The sequence below is a fragment of the Macaca nemestrina genome, chromosome 4 (genome assembly GCF_043159975.1).
Source record: "Macaca nemestrina isolate mMacNem1 chromosome 4, mMacNem.hap1, whole genome shotgun sequence".
Lineage (NCBI taxonomy): Eukaryota > Metazoa > Chordata > Mammalia > Primates > Cercopithecidae > Macaca > Macaca nemestrina.
In genome coordinates this window covers 17,915,985-17,940,516 of record NC_092128.1, presented here as the reverse complement: position 1 = coordinate 17,940,516, position 24,532 = coordinate 17,915,985, and the positions used below count along the sequence as shown (strand labels likewise).

Genomic DNA, 24,532 nt, shown 5'->3' with positions numbered 1-24,532 from the left:
GGTGGAGGTGCGCTCATTTTGGCTCACAAGCCCCGTTGTGCAAAGCAGGGTGTGAGACACTCTCTTTTTCCCCAGGGCAACTCTTTACCCGGCAATGCCGGACCTCGACTTTGGAGTGAGGGTGAAAACGAGGGGTGAGCATTAGTGAAAACCCCAGCGTTTGATGCCGGGAGGGAGGCTCCCAGCCTTTGCGGCGCCGTCTCACGTGAGCAGAGCAGGCGGGCTGAGGTTGGGATGAAGCGGGGCTTGCCTGGGGCCCACCTGCTCAAGGTCTGGGGTCCGGCGCTACCTCCCAGAACCCCTGCAGAGCCTAAATCCAGCGGCCACCCTTACAAAATGACAAACCCCACATCGAGGTTTCCTTTAACTCCACCTCCCCTCCTCAACGCTCGCTCACCAGCGTTTTCAAAATATCTACTAACCGACCACCCCCCATCCACCATTAAATTTCTCTCCTTGTCTTGAGTGGATCGGCCAAATTTCTTCTTTCTGTTCCTGCTGAGGAGGGAGGGCAGGTGGAGGTGGGTGTGTGTCGGGGTGCCTGGCTCTGGCTTGGGACTGGACTGGGGCTGGCCGGATAACTCCGCAGCCGCTCTCAGCTCAGCCGTGGGTGGAAACGCCTGTAGCTAGCAAGGTAGCGCCTGTGGCTTTCTGGGGGCGGGGGGTGGGGAGAAAGATCAAATGCATCCCGAGACACCAGCGACCCAAACCGGGGACGCAGGGAGCTCGCTCGGCCCCTTTGAAGGCCCACTCCGCAATAAGCAGTTTTTCCTTTAAATAACTGTCGTGGATTTGAGAGAATTTCCCATGGCTGAAAAGAGAAACAGGAGCTGTAGGCAACATCCCTAAATTTATAATAATGCATGTAAACATGCTACATACCACATATATGTATATGTGCATAAATATGGATGTGGTTGGGCACATACCTATCTAGACACCATTGACTTGCCTGGTCAAAGAATAAGACTTAGACATTTCGTGCCTGGGAAATGGTGCAGTTTATCTTTAAGGAGGCTAGAAAAATAAGAGATGAGGCTCACGTTGCACGGATGACATCACTAGCTTTTGGCTGCGCGCTCGGTGTTCTCGTCTGTGGGTTTTAGCCAAGGCTGCAGCTACCCGCGCCCGACAAGAGAGCGCGGCAGCGGCTGCCTCCGGCGCCCGCACCCGGGCGATGCGATTTCCCCAGTCCCCTGGGCGCAGCTTGGGTTCTCGCGCCTCCCGGGCACCAGCCGAGCCTGCCACGCCTCGGAGCCTCCGCGGCTAGAGGAGGAGGCGACGAGGGGAAGCCGAGTAACCCAGCCTCCCTCCCCCACCCTCTCTCCATTCATCTCGGCGACCACCGCGCGCCAGGAGCCGGATCGTGGGACTCGGAGGCCGGGACGGGATTCTCTGCACGCTGCCGAGTGAGCCGGCATCTCGGCGCTAGGGTGGGCTGAGAAGAAAATGGTGCAATCTGAGAGCGGCTGAGCCCAGCTGGGCAGACCAGACGGGGTGCCAGAGTGCCAGGGGCTCAGGTGGCTGGAGAAAGGGGCGGATTGTTTGGAGAGGCCGGGACCGGGGTTTTCCTTGGTGCCTGCGGCATTTTCTTTGCACTTGGGCGGCAGGCTCCCGGGGCTCCCGGGTGCCAGATGAAGTGAGGCGGAGGCGTCGCGGGAGAGCCGGGTCCAGAGGCGGCCGGGTGGACACTCCAGGCAGAAGACGGCGCTGGGAAGAGCTGCGTGACGCTCGGGGGCTGGCGGCTGGGCCGGCAGCGGCCGCGACGGCGTGACCTGTCCATGGTGTTGAAGGCGCGGTACGCCGAGCCCCCAGCGCCGTGCGCCGCAAGCGCTGCCCGGTGCGCCCTCGGCCGCGCAGCCTGCCCCTCGCGTCCGCCAGCAGCCGCCCAGTCTCCGCAGACCCCCGGCCGGGACTTGTCCGGTAACGCCGCCCAGGTGACCACGCTGTCGGCCCGAGGGGCCGCCTGAATGGCGATGCCAGAGGCAGTGCACCGGGGAGCTCGCGGGGAAAGGTCGGCCGAGACCGTGCGTCCGCTGGGAGTGCGCCTCTGAGCGCAGCACGCGGGTCAGAAGGAGCAACCGACCTGCTGGTGACCAGAGAACGGAGATTTTAAAAGGATCCGACCCAGAGAGGAAGAACATTTCTGGGTGCGCGCCCCAGGTCTTTGCTTGCAGACGGGGAGGGAGAGACTCTCTGAGCCGGAGACCCAGGAGGGACTCGGAGAAGCTGGCCCCAGCACCTGGAGGTTTCTTTCGCCCGCCGGCCGCATCGGGGGCGTTCCACTTCACCCGGTGGTCGGGTGGCGCCTCCTGACAGCACCCCCCGTCTCCCTTAGAGAGACAGGCGAGTTCTGTCCCGTCACCATCCTGCACAAAGAAACCCCCGCAAGCCCCACCGCAGCCGAGGACACTTGGCATTTAGTTTCCGGCCCGAGGGCAGCGGCTCCCGAAGCCGGGCTGGAAGCCGAGGCGGCAGCTTCGGGGCAGTCGCTTCCTGCGGGGCTGGGAGGGGGCGGGAGGCGGCTGCACTGGGTTCGCCGCCGCCGGAGGCTGCACCTGCCCCAGAGGATGCCCAGGAGCCAGCGGGAGCCTCTCCAGATCAGAACTTTTTAGACCGCCCGCCCCCATCCCCGCAGTCCCCGGGCCGCGCTCCGGTAGGCGGGGGCCGAGGGGGGGCCGCGGCGCGAGTCCCTCGCCTGCCCCCTCCCCCAGCTCGGCCGCTCGCCGCTTTGTTCCGGGTGCGGCGAGGGAAGGCGAGGCTGCGGCGGAACATGCCCATGGTGTAGCCGCCAAGCCGAGGCATGGCTGCCGGAAGATTATTGCTCTACACCGGCCTCTCGCTAGCGCTCTGCGCCCTCGGCATGCTGGCCGTGGCTATCTGCTCGGACCACTGGTACGAGACGGACGCCAGGAAGCACAGGGACAGGTGCAAGGCCTTCAACACCCGCCGGGTCGACCCCGGCTTCATTTACAACAATAACAACAACTTGCCGCTCCGGGCGAGCCGCTCGCGCCTGGACCGCTGGGAGGGCAAACTCCTCCGGGCGCGGAATCGCCGGCAGCTGTTCGCCATGAGCCCCGCGGACGAGTGCAGCAGGCAGTACAACTCCACCAACATGGGTCTCTGGAGGAAGTGCCACCGGCAGGGCTTCGACCCCGAGATCGCCGCCCTCATTCGGAAAGGTAAGCGCCGGGCGCTAGGCGTGGCGCTGCGAAGAGCCCGGAGCCTGTAGGCCCCGCAGCCCCTCGCGTTTCCTCCCCAGGCCACAGGCTATCAGGTCTCTGGGTTCCAGGCGGTCGGGTTATCCAGGCCTGGCTGAGCCTCGGGGCCGGAACTTGCCTCCCAATAGCTGCTAATGAAGCTTGGTTCAGGCTTAACTCTCTCCCCTGCCTCTCCTTTCGCGCGTCTCTGTCGGGATTCGAGTGGAACCTCATAGTCCAGGGTTCTTACCCAGGATAATGCTTCATCAGCCTCTGAGAAGAAGGGAATCTCGAACGGCGTTTGTGCTCTTAAAGGAAGCCCTGTAAGAGTCATGTGTCGGGGTAGACAGGCTCCCAATACTTTTTGTTGAACTGATTTAATCAAGGGAAATTGGGGGAAACATTTCACAGAGAAGGCCTTATTCATACCAGAAACGTTTGCTGAGCGCTATACTATACCAGGTATGGTGTAGGCGTTGGTCATATAAACACCAATAAATCACAGCCCCTGTCCTGTAAGCAGTTCGAAGCCAGCTGACCAGCAGCATCATATCACAATTCTTCATGTCTCCTTCTGAAACAGTGGTTGACAGTAGTGACTTTCTTGTGTGCATTGAATATCAACAAGATCTAATAAGTAAAAACAACAACAAAAAAATAGTTCTTTGAGTAACACCAAAGTGGGCATGTCAGAGAAAAAAAATGAGATTTTCAGAAAATGTATATAAAAATTCCCAAAGTGTATAACCAAAACAGAAAACAAGCTGCATTTGCCAATGATACAAATTTATTTGATACTTTAATATGATTACATTACTTAAAAAATTCTGCTTATCTGATGGAATTTGTAAACCTGTGTGATTTATACTTTGAGAACCATCCTGTTGTCAACCCACTGGAATATTGTTTGAATGTGTATTAATACTGCTCTGAAGAAAGGAATATGTTCTCTTCTATGGTAGCTACATCCCAGGAAGATGTGCAGATTTTATGAGTCTGGTTTTTTCCCCCTTGTGTTTCATTCTCTTTAACTATTAAATGGTGATGTCAAGGTGACAAAGATACTATTATTTGCAAAGTCTTTGAGGCCAAGATATAAAAGCAGTTCTTAATGTCTCATTATAATACTGTGAAGTTTGCTGCTGTATTAAAGTAATATTTATGAGAACTGATGTTCTTTGATGGATACAAGTATGCAGTTGATCAGGAAAAATTGTTAATTTGAAAAAGAGTCAATTGTTTAAGAGTGACTAGCAGTGGGTCTGGTCTAGGTGGCCAGGTCAGATTTAGGTGAGGTGACTTCAGAGACAGAATCTATCTAAGTGTTTGTTTTGTACCTTCTTTAGAATGACTAGGGATTTTAGCTGATTTTGTTGTGGGTGTGTTAATACAACCAATATCCCATTTGCTTCACAATTGGGCTCTTATTGGAAGAGGTGACCCTTTTGGAGCATTACCACTTTGTAAAGATGTACAGAATATTAGGGGAGTCCAGAAGAGAGCAGCTTGGGTTTGGACATCAAGGCAGGAAAACAAGAGGGCCTAGAATATTTTCTGACAATGAGTGACCTTATAACAGTTCGGATTCTCAGATTTATAAAGTGTTATTTTATCCATGATTTTCTGCTTTCTTTAAAGTTGAAATGAGAGGAAGTTAGCTGAAATGTAAGGGAGAATTCATGTTAATAATGAACAGCAAACACTGGGAGAATTTGTTGAAGGATATTCTTACTTTTCCTTCTTTGAATGCCTTCTAGAACAAGAGAGGTATCCCTTCTTGTATTGGTTAACCCCACTTAGAGAAAGGGGGATGGAATTCATGGTTTCTGGCGGTTCCATTCAGAGCTTTGATTCCCTGTTGCTCTGCTTGGCAGTCTGACTAGAAAGGTTGACTTGGTCTGTGCACCGGAGGGATTGGTTGCCATAGTGACATGTTCTTCCGGTGAAGCTGGAAACACGGTGACAGGGAAAGGGATAGGGGAAGGATATACAACATTTTGACTTTGTATCGACTAATTTTTAATTGCAGCAACAGAAAATGGACATGGCACAGCAGGGTTATTGAATACAGTGATACCTAGAGTTGGCAAGGCATTGTATTTCACTTGAACTAATGGAAATGGTGTTCCCCATCACCCAAAATACAGCAATCACTGTCAGCGGCAAGCACCCGCTTACCATGGCTGTTTCTGTCCATTTGACATTCTTGTTAGGTATTATTGAGATAGATGGCATGCCAGCCTTACAAATCTTGAGAGAGTTAGGGTCACTATCTTCATTTTTAACCTCAAAACACACTCTTTGAAAACCAGATCTTCCTTTTCTGAGCAGCAATAGACACTTTTTGGAAATAAGTGCATGTTATATTAGTAGAATTCACAAGCAATTCCAATAACATATAGAACATAATTTTTACACTTAATCAGTGTTCCTATTAGATGGGGAGATTTTATAAGGAAGTTAAAAAGATAAATTGATATCCCTATATTTAAATGAGACATTTTAGAAAAAGATGTTTATCTCACATTATTCATTAGAAACTGCTAAAGAGATCTCAGACCTTTGTCTTCTTTGAAATATCTACTTTGATTAAAATTCTGGAAGATATGTATTGGGCAAGGGAAAAGGAAAACCAGAAAAAAGACTTTAAAATCTGTTAATATATAGGAAAATTAGAGACTTATCTAAATGATCTAAAGAACTTAGTTATTTGTTAAATCGATGTTAATTACATTAGAAAGTGCCATTTGTGCATTTCAACATAAAACCACATAATTAATAAGAAAATGAATGTCAAATCTATGTCTAATTTGAAGGTAAAGTCATTTGGATTTACAGTCATTCTGAAATCCACTCTCCTCAAGGACCTTCTGCCATGCTGTACCCACACATATACATTTCTCATCACTGTGTATTCATTTGTTTGCATTATTAAACTGTAAGTTCCTGGAGGTAAGGAAAGACAATCATTTGTAAAATACATTCACCAGATGCTTGATATTTGGGAAATATTTCATACAAATTAGATTCACAGAAATGTATCCATCATGAGCTTATTCTAATTAAAGAAACACTTGTGTGAGAATTTAAGTAAAAAATTAGAAAATCATGATGGGAAAATATGAACCAGTGTGGCTGTCAGACCAGGTTAATATTGCAACACATGCTACATAGTCTATGAAAGGACCATTTCTTGAGCTTTGCCAAAGAATAAGGAAAACAGACAATTCTTTTTTGGCTAGCATGTCACTAAGCAGACACACATCACTTATGAACATTATTTTTTGTGATGGATAAGGTTTCAATTATTTCCTTCTTGAGGGTAAGTTTGGATATAGGGTATAGCAAGGGTGGATTACCCTGAATTCCCATTTGATGGTGTCCTTGACAAGTCTTAAATCAGGTCCTTTTGTCTTCTTGCTTTTAAATCTCATTCATGTCTCCCTACTAAGTGACTGCAGGCACTGGGGACAGATCAGTGACAAGATCAGTTTCTGAAATCCAAGAGACTTCCAGACCCTTAGGAGGAAGAGCTATAGGTAGGATTTTGTTCTAGGGAACTCTAAGGGATCAATTATATTATTTAGTTTGTACTAAAATGTTATATTGATATGGTTTGAAATAAGAACTTCAACTGATACTCTAAGAACTTTTTATTATTTGAAAATTGGCCTTATAATAGACTTTGACTTAAATAGTTCCCATAATCACAAGGTGGTTGTCAATGCTCCAAAAATAATTTTAAGAAAACATTCACATATTTAAAAATTAATAATGGTATCAGCAAATATTTACTGCACATGTATTGTGTGTTGGGCACACGTCACTAGGATGAAGAAACGCGTAAGACCTGGTCCTTACAATTTTCATAGTCTGTTAGTGTCACAGAAAATAGGTTACAACTACAGGATGATGAGAGCAGCAATAGAAACAGATGCAGAGAAACACAGAGGAAGTGATGGTAGATTGTGTTGGCAGTAGCAGGAGGTAGGCGGGAGGAGGTTAGGGAAAGTTGTCCTGAGGAAATGAAATCTGAACAAGATGTTTGATAAGGTTTGGAGGTGGATGTGGAGGAAGGCTATTTCAGTCAATGGGCCAGAATATGCACAACCATAGAGGTGTGGGACAGCAGTTTGGCCTTGTGAGTGTTGATTTCTGGGGCAAGGAGAAGGAGCAGACCCGGAGCTGGAGAGCAGGCATGGACCAAGTCAGGGAGCTTGTATATCAAATCCCCTATAGCTGTGCTGCCCAGCTGGGGAGCCACTACCCACATGTGGCTGTTTAAGTTAACAATAACCAAAGTTAAATAAAATAGGCTGGGTACAGTGGCTTATTCCTGTAATCCCAGCACTTTGGGAGGCCGAGGCAAGCGGATCACTTGAGGTCAGGAGTTCGAGACCAGCCTGGCCAACACGGTGAAACCCCATCTCTACTAAAAACACAAAAATTAGCTGCGCCTGGTGGTATGTGCCTGTGATCCTAGCTACTTGGGAGGCTGAGGCAGGAGCATCGCTTGAACCCAGGAGGCGGAGGTTGCAGTGATCCGATATCGTGCCACTGCACTCCAGCCTCGGTGACAGAGTGAGACTCCATCTCAAAAAACAAACAAAAAAATTATTTCCTTAGTTGTATTGGCCACATTTCAAATGTCCAATAGCTATATGTGCCTACTGGCTATTGTGTGGGACAGTGCAGATTACAGTGAACATTATTGCCATCAGAGAAAATTCTGTTGGACAGTGCCACATAGAACCTATAGCCTCTAAAAGAACCAAGCACATACTTTGTTTCAGATGAATATAATTCCATGATAACTTGGGTTTAAATTTAAGTATATCATTCTACACTTTAAGAAACTTTGCTACTTGAATATATTGGGCAGAAGGCTTTAGTTCATGGTCAATTATGGTAAATCTGTATTTTAATTTCCCATCATCAACTCACAGAATTCTCACAAGCTTCTCGCTTCTTCCCCCGTGTCCTCTCCATCTCCATTAAACATCACTTGCAAAGTTGATGGGGTGGGAGAGAGATTAATGATAATTATAGCCAACCTTGATGCCAGGTCTCTCCTAAAAGTTTTACATGTATTAGCTAACTTATTGTTCATAATAACCCTCGGAAGTATTAGTATTATTTTAAATTCTCATCCTAAAGTTGAGGGAACTGAGGCACATAAAGGTCAGATAACTTGCGAAGTCTCACAGTTAGTTAGGAAACAAAGGTGTCAGAGTTCGAATTCTGGCTCCAGGTGTGGGAACACACCTACCACACTCTACCATCATCTTAGAATCTATCGGGGCAGGAGTGAGGTAGAGAAGAAACTGGGATATTGATTCCACAAATTGAGAGGAAAAAGGAAATAATACTCTTGGAATCTCAATTCTAAATGGAAGTAATTAGAGCAGCTCACACACCCTGTTTTGAAGCTCACTGACCGAAGTGCATACACATTTTGTCATATAACTTTTGCGTATTTACTTTGCTCGCTGTGGTAGATGATGAAGTTATAGACATGAAGGACACATTCATTCATTCAACAAGTATTTATTGAGGGCCTGTGGGCTGTACATCAGGTCCAGTGTTGGACCACATGGAGAAGCTTACATTCCAGAGGGGAGAGATGGACAATAAATAAATACTCATGGCCAGGCATGGTGGCTCATGCCTGTAACCCCAGCATTTTGGGAGGCCAAGGTGGGCGGATCATGAGGTCAAGAGATCGAGACCATCCTGGTCAATATGGTGAAACTCTGTGTCTACAAAACATATAAAATTAGCTGGGCATGGGGGCCCATGCCTGTAATCCCAGCTACTCGGGAGGCTGAGGCAGGAGAATGGCTTGAATCCGGGAAGTGGAGGTTGCAGTGAGCTGAGATCATGCCTCTGTACTCCAGCCTGGGTGACACAGCGAGACTCCATCTGAAAAAAAATACTCATAGAGTAAAAATAATATCTAATATATGAATCATGTGTAATATAGCACAGGGTAGTGGGTACCATGAAGGTCTTCCCTTAGGAAGTGCAAAGGGGAAGAATGACAAGCAAGCCAAAAATGAAACGCAGTCATATGCCCCGTGACATTTTGGCCAAAGACAGACTGCACATATGGCAGTGGTCTCATAAGGTTATCATGGAGCTGAAAACTTCTTATGGCCTAGTGACATCACAGATGTCACAGTGCAACAACCCATTACTCCTGTGTTTGTGTTGATGCTGGTGTAAAGAAACGTACTGCACTGCTGGTGGTATAGAAGTCTAGCACGAACAATTATGTACAGTATGTAATACTTGATAGTAAAATGACTGTTACTGGTTTATGTATTTACTATGATATACTTTTAATCATTATTTTAGAGTGTACTCCTTCTGCTTATAAAAAAAGTTAACAGTAAAACAGCCCCAGGCAGGTCCTTTAGGAGGGATTCCAGAAGAAGGCATTGTTATCGTAGGAAATGACATCTCCATGTGTGCCATTGCCCCTGAAGACCTTCCAGTGGGACAAGATGTGGAGGTGGAAGACAGCGAGACTGATGATCCCAACCCTATGCAGGCCTAGGTTAATGTATGTGTGTATCTTAATTTTTAACAAAAATGTTTCAAAAGTTGAAAAATAAAAAATTTTATAAACTGAAAAAAGCTTATAGGATAAGGCTATAAAGAAGGAGGCTGGGCGTGGTGGCTCATTCCTGTAATCCCAACACTTTGGGAGGCTGAGGCGGGTGGATTACCTGAGGTCAGGAGTTCGAAACCAGCCTGGCCAACATGGTGAAACCCTGTCTCTACTAAAAATACAAAAAATTAACCAGGCATGGTGGCACATGCCTGTAATCCCAGCTACTCGGGAGGCTGAGGCAGGAGAATTGCTTGAACTTGGGAGGCGGAAGTTGTAGTGAGCTGAGATCGTACCTTTGCACTCCAACCTGGGCAACAATAGTGAAACTCCATCTTAAAAAAAGAAAGAAAAAAAAAAAAACAGAAAGAAAATATTTCAGCCGGGCGCGGTGGCTCAAGCCTGTAATCCCAGCACTTTGGGAGGCCGAGACGGGCGGATCACTAGGTCAGGAGATCGAGACCAGCCTGGCTAACACGGTGAAACCCCGTCTCTACTAAAAAATACAAAAAACTAGCCGGGCGAGGCGGCGGGCGCCTGTAGTCCCAGCTACTCGGGAGGCTGAGGCAGGAGAATGGCGTAAACCCGGGGGGCGGAGCTTGCAGTGAGCTGAGATCCGGCCACTGCACTCCAGCCTGGGCGACAGAGCCAGACTTCGTCTCAAAAAAAAAAAAAAAAAAAAAAAAAAAGAAAATATTTCATACAGTTGTAAAGTTAAAAGAATTAAAAAGCACATAAAGTAAAAAATCTACAGTGAGCTGAGGTTATTGTTGGAAAAAGAAAGATATTTTGTATACATTTGGTGTAGCCTAAGTGCACAACATTTATAAGGTGTACAGTAGTGTACAGTAGTGTCCTAGGCCTTCACTGTCACTCACCACTCACCTCTCACTCACTGACTCACCCAAAGCAACTTCCAGTTTTCCAAGCTCCATTCGTGGTAAGAGTCTCCACAGGTGTATCATTTTTTGTCTTCTCTACTGCATTTCGACTGCATCTTTCTTGTGTTTAGAAACACAAATACTTACCATTGTGTTATAATTGCCTACAGTATTCAGTACAGTAACATGCTGTTCAGGTTTATAGCCTCAGAGCAATAGGCTAAGCCACATAACCTTGGTGTGTACCAGGTTACACCATCCAGGTTATAGAAGTACACTCTGATGTCTGCATGATGACAAAATCGCCTAACGATGCATTTCTGAGAACATATCCCTGTCGTTCAGTGACATGTGGCTGTAGTTCCATTAGTTTTAATTTTATAATACAAGGAGGCTTTGGGTGCTGCAGGGAAAAGAGGTGGCAAACCTAATATAGACTGGAGTTCAGGAGGTTTCATTAGCCGAGGGGCCTCCACAGCCTCTTTCTTTCTGCACTCTTTATTTAATTCCTAGAGGGCAGGAACTGTTTAATTTCTGAAACACACTTGGGGTCCTGTACTTATAGCTTCTGAAACGCTGTTTGCTGATTGATTAAAAAATTTAAGACATACTCACCTTCAAAGAAACACATGCAAACATCCGTAGTCTTGTATACATGATGTGCACCTCCTTGCATATATGCCATGTGTATGCCCGTATTAACAAATAAACACACTCATATCCCACCTCTCCTCCTCAATCATCCTAAAGCTCAACTAACCAGTGAAAGTCAATGGTTCGAGAAGAAAACCTGTGACTCACTGGGCAAATGAATGGATGGAGTAAAGAGATGTGTTTTGAGAACCTGCTGTGTGCAGAGCTCTTTGCTAGGTGAGGAGGGAGAACAAAAAGGCATGGTTGGTTCTTGTCTTAAGGCAGCTTACACTCCAGCTCGTGGTTTCCCAAGTTCATTGTCATGTGCAGTGGTATCCGGTGTTTCCTCAGGAGGTCTTACCTGCGTCAATTGGATCAGGAATCAACTAGTCAGGGAATGCAGGAGTGAGCTCTTTTTATTGAGTCAACAAAGTCTAGAGCCTTTTTTTTTCTGTTGAAGAGGTCAGTTTATTTATTCTTTTACTGTAGGGTCAGTAAGGATCAATTAGAGGATCAATACTGTATATTCCACTTTGGATTGTTGGTTGAAAACATTTCCCCCTCTTTGCTATTAGTAAGTAATCCTAGGCCTTCAGGCAGAATGCGAAACACACTCTGGGTTAGTTTGACCCATCATACACCAACACGCACACCCCACATGCACACATCTAGATGTTAGATGTCAGAATCACCGGCATTTATTTAGATGCAGATATGTTAATAACTTACTACCCCCAAATGATACACAGAGAGGAGGAAGGGTGTGACTTGGTGGATGAATAGATGGAAAAATCATCCTAATGTCTTGATTGCTGTTTTTGAGAGAATTCATACCTTCTTTTATATGACTTATTTTCTCATATGTGAAATAATGTGTTTCGATTCTATAAACTCCAAGCCCTTTTACACTTTTACATTTGATGAGAAAGTTAGATCTAGGTGACAAAAAGTAGATAATAGGTACATGGTTGAGGGAGGGTGAAAAGATGGGCAAGGTGAAAGTTGATGGGGGGTGGAAAGAGAAAGAGGGAGGGAAGGAGGGAGGGAGGGAAAGAGAGAGACAGACAGACATATGTGAGAGACAAAGAAAGCGATTTCTAAAGAGATCATCCCGGGTGCTAGTTTGCAATAGGAATAGCTAATTTCTTACCACTCTACAATCATGTAATAAAAATGAACTTTTCCTCTTTTGAATGGCTTGAAATGTGATGTGCAGATCAAGTTTAAAGTGAAAAACCTAAGAGAAAGGTAATGATAGATGCACAACAGTGTGAATGTACTTAATGCCTCTGGACTTTAAAAGTGGTTAAAATGGTAAATTCCCCCATGAAATAAATATAACATTTAAACATTCAATAGAGAAAGGAACTGGATTCTGTTTAGTGTGTGGAATACTTCATAGCCAAGTCTCTTCATTCAGCACAATTTTTTTTCTTTTTTTTTTTTTGAGACAGAGTCTCACTCTTGTTGCCCAGGCTATGTAGCTGGGATTACAGGCACACTCCACCATGCCTGGCTAATTTTTGTATTTTTAGTAGAGATGGGACTTCACCATGTTGGCCAGGCTGGTCTCAAACTCCTGACCTCAGGTGATATGCCCGCCTCGGCCTCCAAAAGTGCTGGGATTACAGGCATGAGCCACCACGCTCGGCCTATTCAGCACATTCATTGAGCACCTATGTATTAGGCACAGCCAAAGTATGCTTGGGATGCAGAAGTTAATAAAACACGAAATTCCTGCCCTCATAGGGCTTACAGCTAAACATTTTTGAGCTTTAGATTTTTTTTTGCTTCTTCTAAACAGAGCTTCTAAGGAGTACCAATACACAAGACAAGGAAAACTAATGAATACATCCCTTGAGACATTTAAAAATCATTGAATGGTGAAGAATATTTCACTGAACTTATTAAAAAAAATGTCTATTAAGCACCAACAATGCTAGGCCATTACTTGAGATGAAGGATTTTGAGTGAAATCTGTTGTTTCTGTTCTCATGGAGCTAAAAAGTGAGGAGACAGGCAGGTAAACTCACAAGTATAAGCACCCTGGTTAGTTCTACGGGAGATTTCTGTGCTGGGAACCTGAATGACTGGGCCCCATCTGGGAGCAGTCAGGGCATGTTTTGCAGAAAAGGCGACATGCAATCGATCCTAAGATGTTCTTAGAGAGATATTTGTGGATTGATAAGGTGGAATCTCAGCCTCACTTAAATGTTTTAAGCCCTGACTAGGTAATGCTTGTCTAGTCGCCCTGCCACCCCTGCTTGTCCCCCAGATGCCTGTCCTCCTAAAAGGCAGCCATTGCTGCCCAAATTTTATAGATCACATCATATCAGAGATCATATATTCATAATGTTTAAAAACAGCAAGTATAAATATAAGCTGGGCAGTGAACAGGTGATTCAAGGATGAAAAGAGTGTATTGTTTTGTAATTTTTTTTTTTTTTGAGACCTAGTCTCACTCTACTGCCCAGGCTTGAGTGCAGTGGCACGATCTTGGCTCACTGCAACCTCCGCCTCCCAGGTTCAAGTGATTCTCCTGCCTCAGCTTCCTGAGTAGCTGGGATTATAGGCGCCCACTGCCACAGCATGATCTCGGCTCACTGCAATATCTGCCTCCCAGGTTCAAGTGATTCTCCTACCTCAGCCTCCTGAGTAGCTGGGATTACAGGCACCCGTCAGCGCTTCTGGCTAATTTGTATTCTTCTTTCTTTCTTTTTGTTTTTGTTTTTTTTTAGTAGAGATGGGGTTTCACCATGTTGGCCAGGCTGGTCTCAAATTCCTGACCTCAGGTGATCCACCTACCTTAGCCTCCCAAAGTGCTGGGATTACAGGTGTGAGCCACCGTGCCTGGCCTATTTTTTTGTAAATTTGTATGCACAGAGATGGCATTTAAAGGACCTTCCAGGAGTCACTAGGATTCATCTACAGGTGATGTTTCGTTTGAGTACAAGCTGCTGTGAGCATTCACAGAACTTTGACAGATTTGGTGCTTTTATGGGAGACTGCAGTATCTGAATTATTTCAATTGATTTTTTTTTTTTTGGCGTCAAAGTATTTTGCCAAGAAAAGGCAATTTACTTTATATTAGGTCATCTTCATGCATTTATATCATTTCCTGCTTTTTAAAATGCCCTGCTGTTCTATATTCTGGAGCTCACTCTGTTGGACACTTTATTTGCTCTGGAGTCCCTGTCATTCAGTTTTGCCCTCAATTTCTCTTCATCTTTATAATAGTGATTCTATTTAGGCAATGCAGCTCCATTTCCCCAAGGGCCTGGAGTATTTCACAGGCCTGGATGGGCTAGGGTTGTTTTTACCCGAAAGAAGCTCCATGCTCAGGCGATGCTGCCTGCTCACTGGCACAACACTGGAGAGAGATGGGGCACTCTATCATGAGGTTGAAGACGTGCATGCCTGTGGCCCGGCCCTTCCATTTATGAGCACATGAAGCCCATCCAAGAATGTCCATGGCACCACTGTTTGTGACAGTATCACAAAATAAAAGATTTAAATGTTCATTAATAAAAAGATAGATAATGATGTATGGTATATTCATACAATAGAAATGATCATGGTATATTTGAAATACATGTGTTAATATTAATTAATTATTATTATTTTTTGAGACCAAGTCTTACTCTGTTGCTCAGGCTGGAGTGCAGTGGTGTGATCTTGGCTCACTGCAACCTCCATAACCTGGGTTCAGGTGATTCTCGTGCCTCACCCTCCTGAGTAGCTGCGACTACGGGCACCTGCCACCACTCCTGGCTAATTTTTGTATCTTTAGTAGGGATGGGGTTTTCCCATGTTGTCCAGGCTGGTCTCAAACTCTTGACTTCAAGTGATCTGCCTGCCTTGGGCCTTCCAAAGTGCTGGGATTACAAGCATGAGCCATCATGCCTGGCCCAATTAATATTAAAACATGTATTTCAAATATACTGTGATCATTTCTATTATATAACACATGTATGTTAATATTATTACATGAAGCACATGTATATGTTTCCAAATGGATAAACACAACTTTGAGTAAGAAAGGTAGAGTGCAGAATGAAATATAGAATACGATACCATTTATACGAAGTTCAAAAACAGGTAAAACCATATTAGATATTCTCTAAGGAAACATATTTGCATTGTATGCATAAAAATATGCATGAGACTAATAAACACAAAATGAAGGATGGTGTTTACTTTTCTCAAGAAAGGGAAAGAAATGGAATTGGGAAGGGTGCCAGGGAACTTCCAAAGCATCTATGATATTTTATTTATGTATTTATTTTTTTGAGACAGAGTCTTGCTGTGTCACCCATCGTGAAGTGAAGTGGTGTGATTTCTGCTCACTGCAACCTCTATCTCCTGGGTTCAAATGATTCTTGTGCCTCAGCCTTGATTACAGGCACTTGCCACCATGCCCAGCTGATTTTTATATTTTCAATAGAGATGGAGTTTCACTATGTTGGCCAGGCTATTCTTGAACTCCTGACCTCAAGTGATCTGCCCACCTTGGCCTCCCAAAGTGCTGGGATTACAGGTGTGAGCCACCGCAACTGGCCTGATATTTTGTTTTTTGAAAACAAAAACAAAAGATCTGAAGCAAATATTCACATGCATGCACATTCAAGCCATATGAGTGATTGTTACAATTCTGATAAGAAAGGTAAAATTTTATTCAGATTGTGTTGTTCAGTGTGCAGGGTGCAGTTTCTTTAAGGAAAATTACTAGAAAACTTTGTCTTTGGGGCAGTCTGTGGTTGACTTTTGCAACTAGTAACAAGAAGCATTTAGAAAAAAGGGGAATCAGTTCATCCCTAACCAACATTTTCCTTGAAAGTAGCTATTAGGGAAGAGTGTAGACAGAATAACATTTTGCTTTATTCCCTTCTGATGTGTAAGGGGGAAATCAGGGCTTTACAATGATTGATTACTGAGATGGAGACTAATGGACAAGTCATTCCACCCCCTTTTAAATTTCCTGCTGCTTGTGGAGAAAAAAATCAAGAATTCCAAGAGCCAGAAAGTTGAACTAAAATCACTTTTTCAATTAACTTGATCATAGATTGAACTTTAAATAGATAGAGCACTGAGGCAGAGAGTAACCAGCTATTGAGGGTGTGAGACAAACCCAGGGTTGAGCACGGACCTCTCAGAAGACATTTTAACCCCAGGGAAGAGAATTCAGTGAGAACTGGTAAAGAAAAGGTGAGAACTGACAAAAAAGAAATAGAGTATAGTTGTCTTCTTTAGCAGTTTTCATATCACTTTTGAAACTGAGTAGAGAATGTTAGTTAAACTTCAAGTTGTTTTACTACTGTTGAGTAAGGTATCAATCATTTATTCTTTTTTTTTTTTTTTTTTTTTGAGATGGCGTCTCGCTCTCTCGCCCAGGCTGGAGTGCAGTGGCCGGATCTCAGCTCACTGCAAGCTCCACCTCCTGGGTTTACGCCATTCTCCTGCCTCAGCCTCCCGAGTAGCTGGGACTACAGGCGCCTGCCACCACACCCGGCTAGTTTTTGGTATTTTTTTAGTACAGACGGGGTTTCACCATGTTGGCCAGGATGGTCTCGATCTCCTGACCTCATGATCCGCCCAGCTCGGCCTCCCAAAGTGCTGGGATTACAGGCTTGAGCCACCGCACCCGGCCCAATCATTTATTCTTAAAATTATGAGGGTGGCTTCATTCAAGAGTCCCTATGTTAAGACAATGTGTTTCTGCCTTCTCTATTTATACAAACTATAGCTGGAATGAAAAATCCCCTCAGAATTGTAGCAAGAACTCCATTTTTTTTCAGTTGATAATGCTTTAAACAAACCAAAGCTGGCCTCTCATTACCAAGGGATCATGAAAGTTCCAAGGGATTTCAGGGTTGTTGAAGCAGAATAACTTCAGTGCTCATGTTTTGGTAAACACAGGGCTGGAAGAGATGCCCAGATGCAGCCCCGGACAGGCCAGTGCTGAAGGTTCCAGGTGGGTGATCTGCTTCGTTCCTGATGCTCTGCAGGGAGGGAGACATGTTGCACTTCGTGAGGTGAATGACCTTCCACTTTGGGAGAGGCTGGCCTCTGTGTCTTCAACCTCTTCTGTCTCACTCCTTCCTCAATGTCAACATCAACGGAGTGGAAGGTGACTTGCTTGGCCCTTTTTCTTTTTAGTTGTGGCTTCTCTGCTTGCCTGGCGTTCTTTCCTTCCTCATGTGCACCTCCCATGCACTCGCGTGTGCTAGGTTTCCTCACCCATCCCCCTCCTGGGACTGCTCCTGAAAAAACTTCACCTCCCTGGCTTTCCAGACACCGTTCTCTACTGGATCTGTTTGTAGCTCTATTCTTATTCTTTCTCCTTTGCCAGTTTTTCTTCCTCAGACTGTGTGGATATCCTTCAGAATTCCACTTCTCTTTCTCACTCTGTACCTTCTCCTGGATCAGTCTCAGCCATGTCTAGGGCCATTTTCTTTTACGCTCATGACTAGTTGCACTGGGAATCTCTAGCCAGTCTTTCCATCCAAGCATCTTGCCTATTGGATATCTCCACTAGGATCACCCGTGAGTCCAAAGGAATCTATTTTATCTTTTTCCTCCAGACTCATCTCTTCTTCATTTTCCTCTGTCTTGGAGAACATGGCTTATTGCTTCTCTACTTGCCAAAAGCAGGGACTTGGAGCTCATCTTCAAGGTTCTCTTCTCTTCTGCCCGACTCACCCAAGCAGTGAACAAGTCACTTTAACTCCTAATAACTTTTATGTGCATCTCCCCATCCTATCCTAGGGTCCTTCCTGGTCTCCTGGGCTCTGGCAGCACTGTCTACTTGGTTTCTCTCTTCTCTAATCTCTTGTCAGGGCTTCCTATGTAGAGCGATTTTCCTTAAATACAACACTAATATGTTATTACTTTTCTTGAAACCCTTCAGTGGCTCTCCACAGCCTACCATCAGAATAAAGTACATAATCCTCATCATGGCACATGGCACATAAGGCCCCACCAGTCTGGTGACATGGCTGTCCCCACCTCCCCATCTTGCATTCCATTCTCTTCCATACTTTTCTCCACACCAGCACACTCTGCTCTAGTCATGGTGAAGAACTCCTGGGCCCCCAAACAAGCTAAGCTATTTTATCCCTTGGGAGCTTTTGCTTATGATGCTCCCTTTGTCTGGAAGCCTCCTCCCCATCTCGGCCCTCTACCTCCAAGTCTGCCTGTCCAGTGCCTGCAAATCCCATAGGAATCAGCCTAAAGCCCTTTCTCCCAGTCCTTCTGGATGTCCCCTCATCCCCAACTACCAGGTTGAAGTACTTTCTCCCTCCTTTAGGCTTCTGGACACACCAAACATACTTTCTTTCCAGCAATAGTGACATTTTGTCATATTTATTTGCTTACCCATATGTTTCCTCCCTTTTGAGACCATTTTGGAAATATTTCCTATTCACCTTTTTATCCTCAGGGTTTTGCATAATGCATGGATATGATGCATGGGCCATAATAGGTACTTAGTAAATATTTGTTGAATGAATGAAAGTTTATCTCAGTTAATGCACTAGATCTGGAAATCTCATGTTAAAAAGATTCATAACTTAATTGGGCTAGGGTGGGGGATTCACTATTAAAAGGAACCCTGATGTGAATTGTTTTGTAATGCGTATGATAAACTTCAATTTATTTTCTTTTTTAAGGTTTTATTTTTTCTTAAAGCCTCCATATCCCCAATTCACAAAGCAATTTAAAGTCTAGCCACCACTTCATGATAATCTTGCCCACTTTCGCTACCCTTCATGCCTTTCCCACACTGTTCCTCTCATCAGCATCCTTGGATACAGAGAAGCCTACTTCCATTCTTGTTCCTATCATGAATATAAGAATTTCCAAATTTGCTTCTGGACCTTTACATTTTTTTTAAAAAATTTAATTTTAGAGACAGGGTCTGACTCTGTGGCCCAGGCTGGAGTGCAATGGTGCAATCATAGCTCACTGCAGCTTTGAACTACTGACCTCAAGGGGTCCTCCCACCTCGGCATCCCAAACCCCAGAGTGTTGGAGTTACAGGAGTGAGCCACTGCACCCAGCCTACTTCTGAGTCTTTTACTGGCATATCTGACTATTCCCTCAGCATCCTTTTCCAAGTTTCTCAATGTTTATCATCAATAATGTCCTTGGGTTGTCTTGATGAAGCCTCTCTCTCAAACGTTGTTGAGAGCAGCCTCCTCATATCTCCTCTGATGGTGACTTTGGTCAGATAATGAAAACAGACTGATGAAGGAAGGCAAACTGTGCCTTCTGTAATTTCCTCTTCTTTGGTTCATTCCTCAGTTCACTTTTCATGACTTTCAAAAGGAGTGGGTCAGTGATGTTGGGAAAACATGGTGGGTGTCTGCCTCTGATTCTCTGATATATCTGTCCCTATTGTGGTAGGTGAATGTTACAGAAAGCATTTGTCCCCTGTAAGGGGATTCAGGGGCAGAGAGATGTCATGGCCACACCTTTTCTTACAAAGACCACCAAATTCCAGGTTAACAATATGTGAGACAGTTTCACTCATTAGGGTCTCACCGAGAAGCAGATTCTCTTTGGAAATGCCTACAACTATTGTTCAGTCCAGGTCATGTCACAGTCAGGATTATAAGGACTTCTCCTTTAGCCATAAGATCCGAAGGGCACAGCCCATTGCCATCTAACTCAGATAAGTAGAGTAATTATTTTGCTTTTAGCAGATAAATATAGATATAGCTGCATTGCTTGGCTCTCTAAACTAGGTTGAATAAATGATTCATATCAAGGAAACATTTCCTGTGACCCCCATAGCTCCTGGATTTATATTAGGAGTTAACTATGCTGGGTTAAGCTGGAAAATGATTTCCAGCACTTTCTGCCCAAGTTGTATAAAGTGCTATAGGTCACAATTCAGCAATAGCCATTGGGTAGACATTTCTGTTAAACTTGTGTTTTGAAGAGCTGGCTTTAATTGTAAAAAATAATTGTAAATATTATTAATGAGTTATACAGTAATTCAAGTTTCATAAAATGGTGGGTAACCCTTTCCCTGGAAAACTGTCTCTTGTTATATATATATATTTATTTAAAAACCTGTAGGAACCCAGTGGTTTATTTCAAACTGAAGAGAATTTCTTCTCTTTGGGTCAGCAGAGTTGTTAACATTTCAAAGAAGGACATTTGTGCTCCTCTGCCGGCAGCATGCCTGTAGCAGCTTTTATTACACATATCCGTAGTGGTGTGGTGGCTGGCTGGGCGCTTGTAGATCAATAAGCTGCTAAAAAGGGAGCTGCATAATGGCTTCTTCGTAGGAGATAGATTGTCTCCAGGTAGTGAAGTGCATTTAGGAAAAACAACAATAATATCCCTGCATTGAGATCCTTATTATTTAGAAGAAAGAAATAGACTCTTTCAAGGTGATGAGTCCTAGAATATACTTTGTTAAGTTTTTGAGATGGAGTCTCGCTCTGTCTCCCAGGCTGGAGTGCAGTGGCGCGATCTCGGCTCACTGAAACCTCTGCCTCCTAGGCTCAAGTGATTCTCCTGCCTCAACCTCCTGAGTAGCTGGGACTACAGGCATGCACCACCAAGGCTAATTTTTGTATTTTTAATAGAGACAAGGTTTCACCATGTTGGCCAGACTGGTCTCGAACTCCTGACTTCAAGTGATCTACCCACCTCGGCCTCCCAAAGTGCTGGGATTATAAGCGTGAGCCACCACGCCCTACCCAATGTACTTTAACATGCTAAAGATACATTTCAGGAGGTTTCGTGTCTACTGTTATAGCTGAATTCCATACAAATTCAGCTTCTGTTAATGGAAGAATTCCCAGACTGAGAAAGGATTAGTTGCCTTGGTCTCAAATATTTCTTGATTATAGTAATTCTTGGTTATAGTAATTCTTGGTTACCCTACCAATTTAAAAAAAACCTTGTAATCTGAACACTGATTTTTAAGATACTTGAGTGGGCTTGGATAAAGCATCCGTGAGGAACTAGGAAAGGTAAAGGCCCTGGAAATAAAGTGATATAGACGGAAGTGGAGGGCAATGGAAACCTGCAGAAGACAGCATGAACCTTCTTGGCTGAGTTTCTTGACTTGAAGGCTGGGGACACTTAGAGTCTGTCTGTGCGGAATGTACTTATGTACAGGTGAGGTCCTAGATTTATATGAGTTGAGGGAGGATGGTGACTTTTTCCAGTGGGGTAACAATTTCTACTTTATGCTTCTCCTTCATGATGCATGGGTAAGTTAAATAGATTATATATTCACTTGTTCAACAAATATTTGGTGAATACTTACATGTCATAATTTGTACAGGGGGCTTAGGATGTAGTAGTTCACTAAATAGGCAAAAGCCTTTGCCTATATGGAGCTCATATTCCAGTGAGAAAATGGACAATAATAAGATAAATAAGTAAAACCTGTAATACATTATTAGATAAAGCTTAGTGCTAAGGAGAAGAAAGCAAAGCATGGAAAAGGGATAGGAAATGTGAGGTGGAGAGTTGAAATTGCAGATGGAGTGGCCAGAGAAGAGTGCACTAAGAAGCTGATGTTTGAGTCAAGGTCTGAAGGACATAAGGAACTAGCTATGGGGCTCTCTGATGAAGAGGATTTCAAGGGGAGGGAATAACAAGGGCAGTGACTTTGATATCAGAGAATGGTGGTATGTTATAGAAATAGCAAAGGTGGCAGAATGAGTGGGGCAGAGCAGGTGAGGGGGGTTGTAGTCAGATGTCAGGGAATTAAAGAGCCATGTTATGTAGTGTTTGAAGGTCATAGGAAGCATTGTAGGATTTTGAGAAGAGGACTGATGCGATTAGATTTATGGCTCAAAAGGATCCCTTGGGTAGCTGAATTGATAATAGATTATAGCAGGGCGTATGTAGAAGCCAGGAGACCAACCAGCAAAGATGGTGACTAGAACCAGAGTGCAGGGAGAAGAGATTGGATTCTGGATGTATTTTGAATGGAAAGTTATCAGGATTGGCTGAGGGATCAGATGCAGGGCAGATGAGAAAAAGAAGAGTCAAAGATGGCACCAATATTTCAACAGGAGCTGGTAGAGCAGAGCTGCCATTTACCATGATGGACAGGACTGCAGGATCTTGTTTTGAAGATCTACTATTTTGTGTATGATAACCTTTGAGGTGCCTTTTTAGATGCTCACAGGGAGATATCAAGAGTTAGCTGGATATATAGGACGGAGTTCGGGGAGAAGTCTCACTGAGAATGTAAACAGAGGAGTCATCAGCTCATGGTACTGGAAGTTGTGAGACTGAAAGAGATCACCTAGAGAGGGACTGATTGTAAACTTGGAAGAGAAAATGTCCCAGGATTAAACCCTGGGGCACTCCCACTTGATAGAGCTCAGGGGGATGACTTGGAATCCGCAAAAGAGACTATGAGGAACAGCCAGTGAGCTAAGAGAACATTTGGGAAAGTGTGCTGTCCTAGAAGTCAAATGAAGAAAGTATGTTAAGGAGGAGGAGGTGGTCACTGGCATGAAGTGCTATCAATGGGTCAAGTACAATGAGGCCTGAGACTTGAATTTTGGATTTCACAATGCAGAGGTCATTGATTTCATTGTTGGGGGTAAAAACTTGACCAAAGTGGGTCCAAGAGTGAATGGAAGGAGAGGAATTGGAGACAGTGAGCAAAGACTAATTTTTAAGGAGTTTTGGTATAAATATAAAGAAAGAAATGGTAACTGGACTGAGAAAGTTAGGTCAAGAGAGACTTAAAAAGGTTTTCTTTTTAAATTAGAGAAATTAAAGCATAGGTGTAGGCTGACGTGAATGGCTCATAGTTAGGGACAAAACCGACGGTGCAGAAAAAACAAAAAAGAGAGAATAGAATTGCAGGAGCAACTGCTGGATAGGGTTGAAGCAGGAAGCAAGGTAGGAAAAAAAGATGGAAGGAAAGGAACATGGCCCAGGAAGAAACACATGTTTTAGGTGAGGCAGGAAGTAAAAATTGGAGATGGTCTTTCTTGATGTAAGGTATCAATTATCTTGCTCACATTACAATCTAATGCGAAAATAGAGCAAAGAGCTTTATGCTTTTTAGAAGAGAGTTTCTATAGTATTTTAGCATCTTTTTATTCTTAAGTAATTAATGGGAGTTCTCTGAAGAAAGCAGGATTGGAAAGTGAACCTTACTATATCTTATTTGGGTATGATGGTTTGCTTTTTGCTTTATAAAAAGGATCTCTGGTCAGAGTAGCGCAGCTAGTCTAAGCACTGGGTGGCTGGTGATTGGTTGGACATTCTGAGACACTTTTCCCTCAGTTAGTTGGAATGTGACATGCTGTGTCTTGAAGTATGGTGCTCTGAAAACTATAAACAGGTTTCATTTTTTAAAAGAGAGGACAGTGCATCCTCAGACCTCTCTTCCTAGTTGCTATCTCCTGTAGGGATCCTTTTGCCAATGGTTTCTGCAGTTTTTCATTTAATAGCATCACTCTAATTAGAATGTTAGGGTGCTTTGGCTCTGATGACATTCAGGTCACTTTTTGAGATAAAGCTGCTTTATTTTCAGGCTGAATAGCCACGTTCTTGCCTTGTCATCCTAAAAATGCTGCACTGTGTCTGCACTTCAGAACCTCTGATTAAATGACTGAAGACCTATAGTGATGCATAATCAGTTTTGTCTATTATACTGTTAAGTTCTTTTTAAAAACCAAGTGCAAGAATTCCTGGTAACCTCCCCACAACAAGTATTTTCTAAATTAATATAGAAATTACGGTCACAAAACCTTCTTTTCTTGGAAAAAAGAGTCTGGCTATTGTGTGAAAATTATTGGCCACATTTATAGGCAGCCACTCTGTAGGTTTTTTGAGAAGATATGGATGTCATTAGCCTTTTTTATTTCTTCCGTGGGGATTGTAAGGACTCAAAATTCTAAGAAAAGCTGTGTATGTTCTGGAGACAAAGAGTAACAGGTGCAAGTTAGTGGAGCAGGTGGTGTATCATTTCCCCATTGCCTTCTACTCAGAAACAGTGGAATACTAGTTTCCAATTTGGAAACCATGTGAGAAATGCCATTTAATTCTACCTCTAATTTGCCTTTAACTTTTGACTTTTTCTTTACCCTTCTGGTATGTGTCTGGGAATATGCTGAGTTCTATCTGTAAACAAGTAGATTCTTAATTTCCATAAAATGTTTTATGGAGTGTATGTCATGACCAATTTTATTTTTTCAAACTCTTGGGAA

General features: G+C 44.1%; 1 protein-coding gene across 1 annotated transcript in view; it reads left to right on the top strand.

Annotated features, from left to right (window-relative positions):
• Positions 1–852: 852 nt before the first annotated feature.
• The window catches only part of LOC105471271 (transmembrane protein 178B), a 408,963-nt gene continuing 385,283 nt past the window's right edge, over positions 853–24,532 (top strand). The window contains exon 1 of the mRNA XM_011723640.3: positions 853–3,185. Coding sequence (XP_011721942.1) covers positions 2,804–3,185 — 382 coding nt within the window. The 5' untranslated portion in view covers positions 853–2,803. The remainder of the gene's footprint in view (positions 3,186–24,532) is intronic.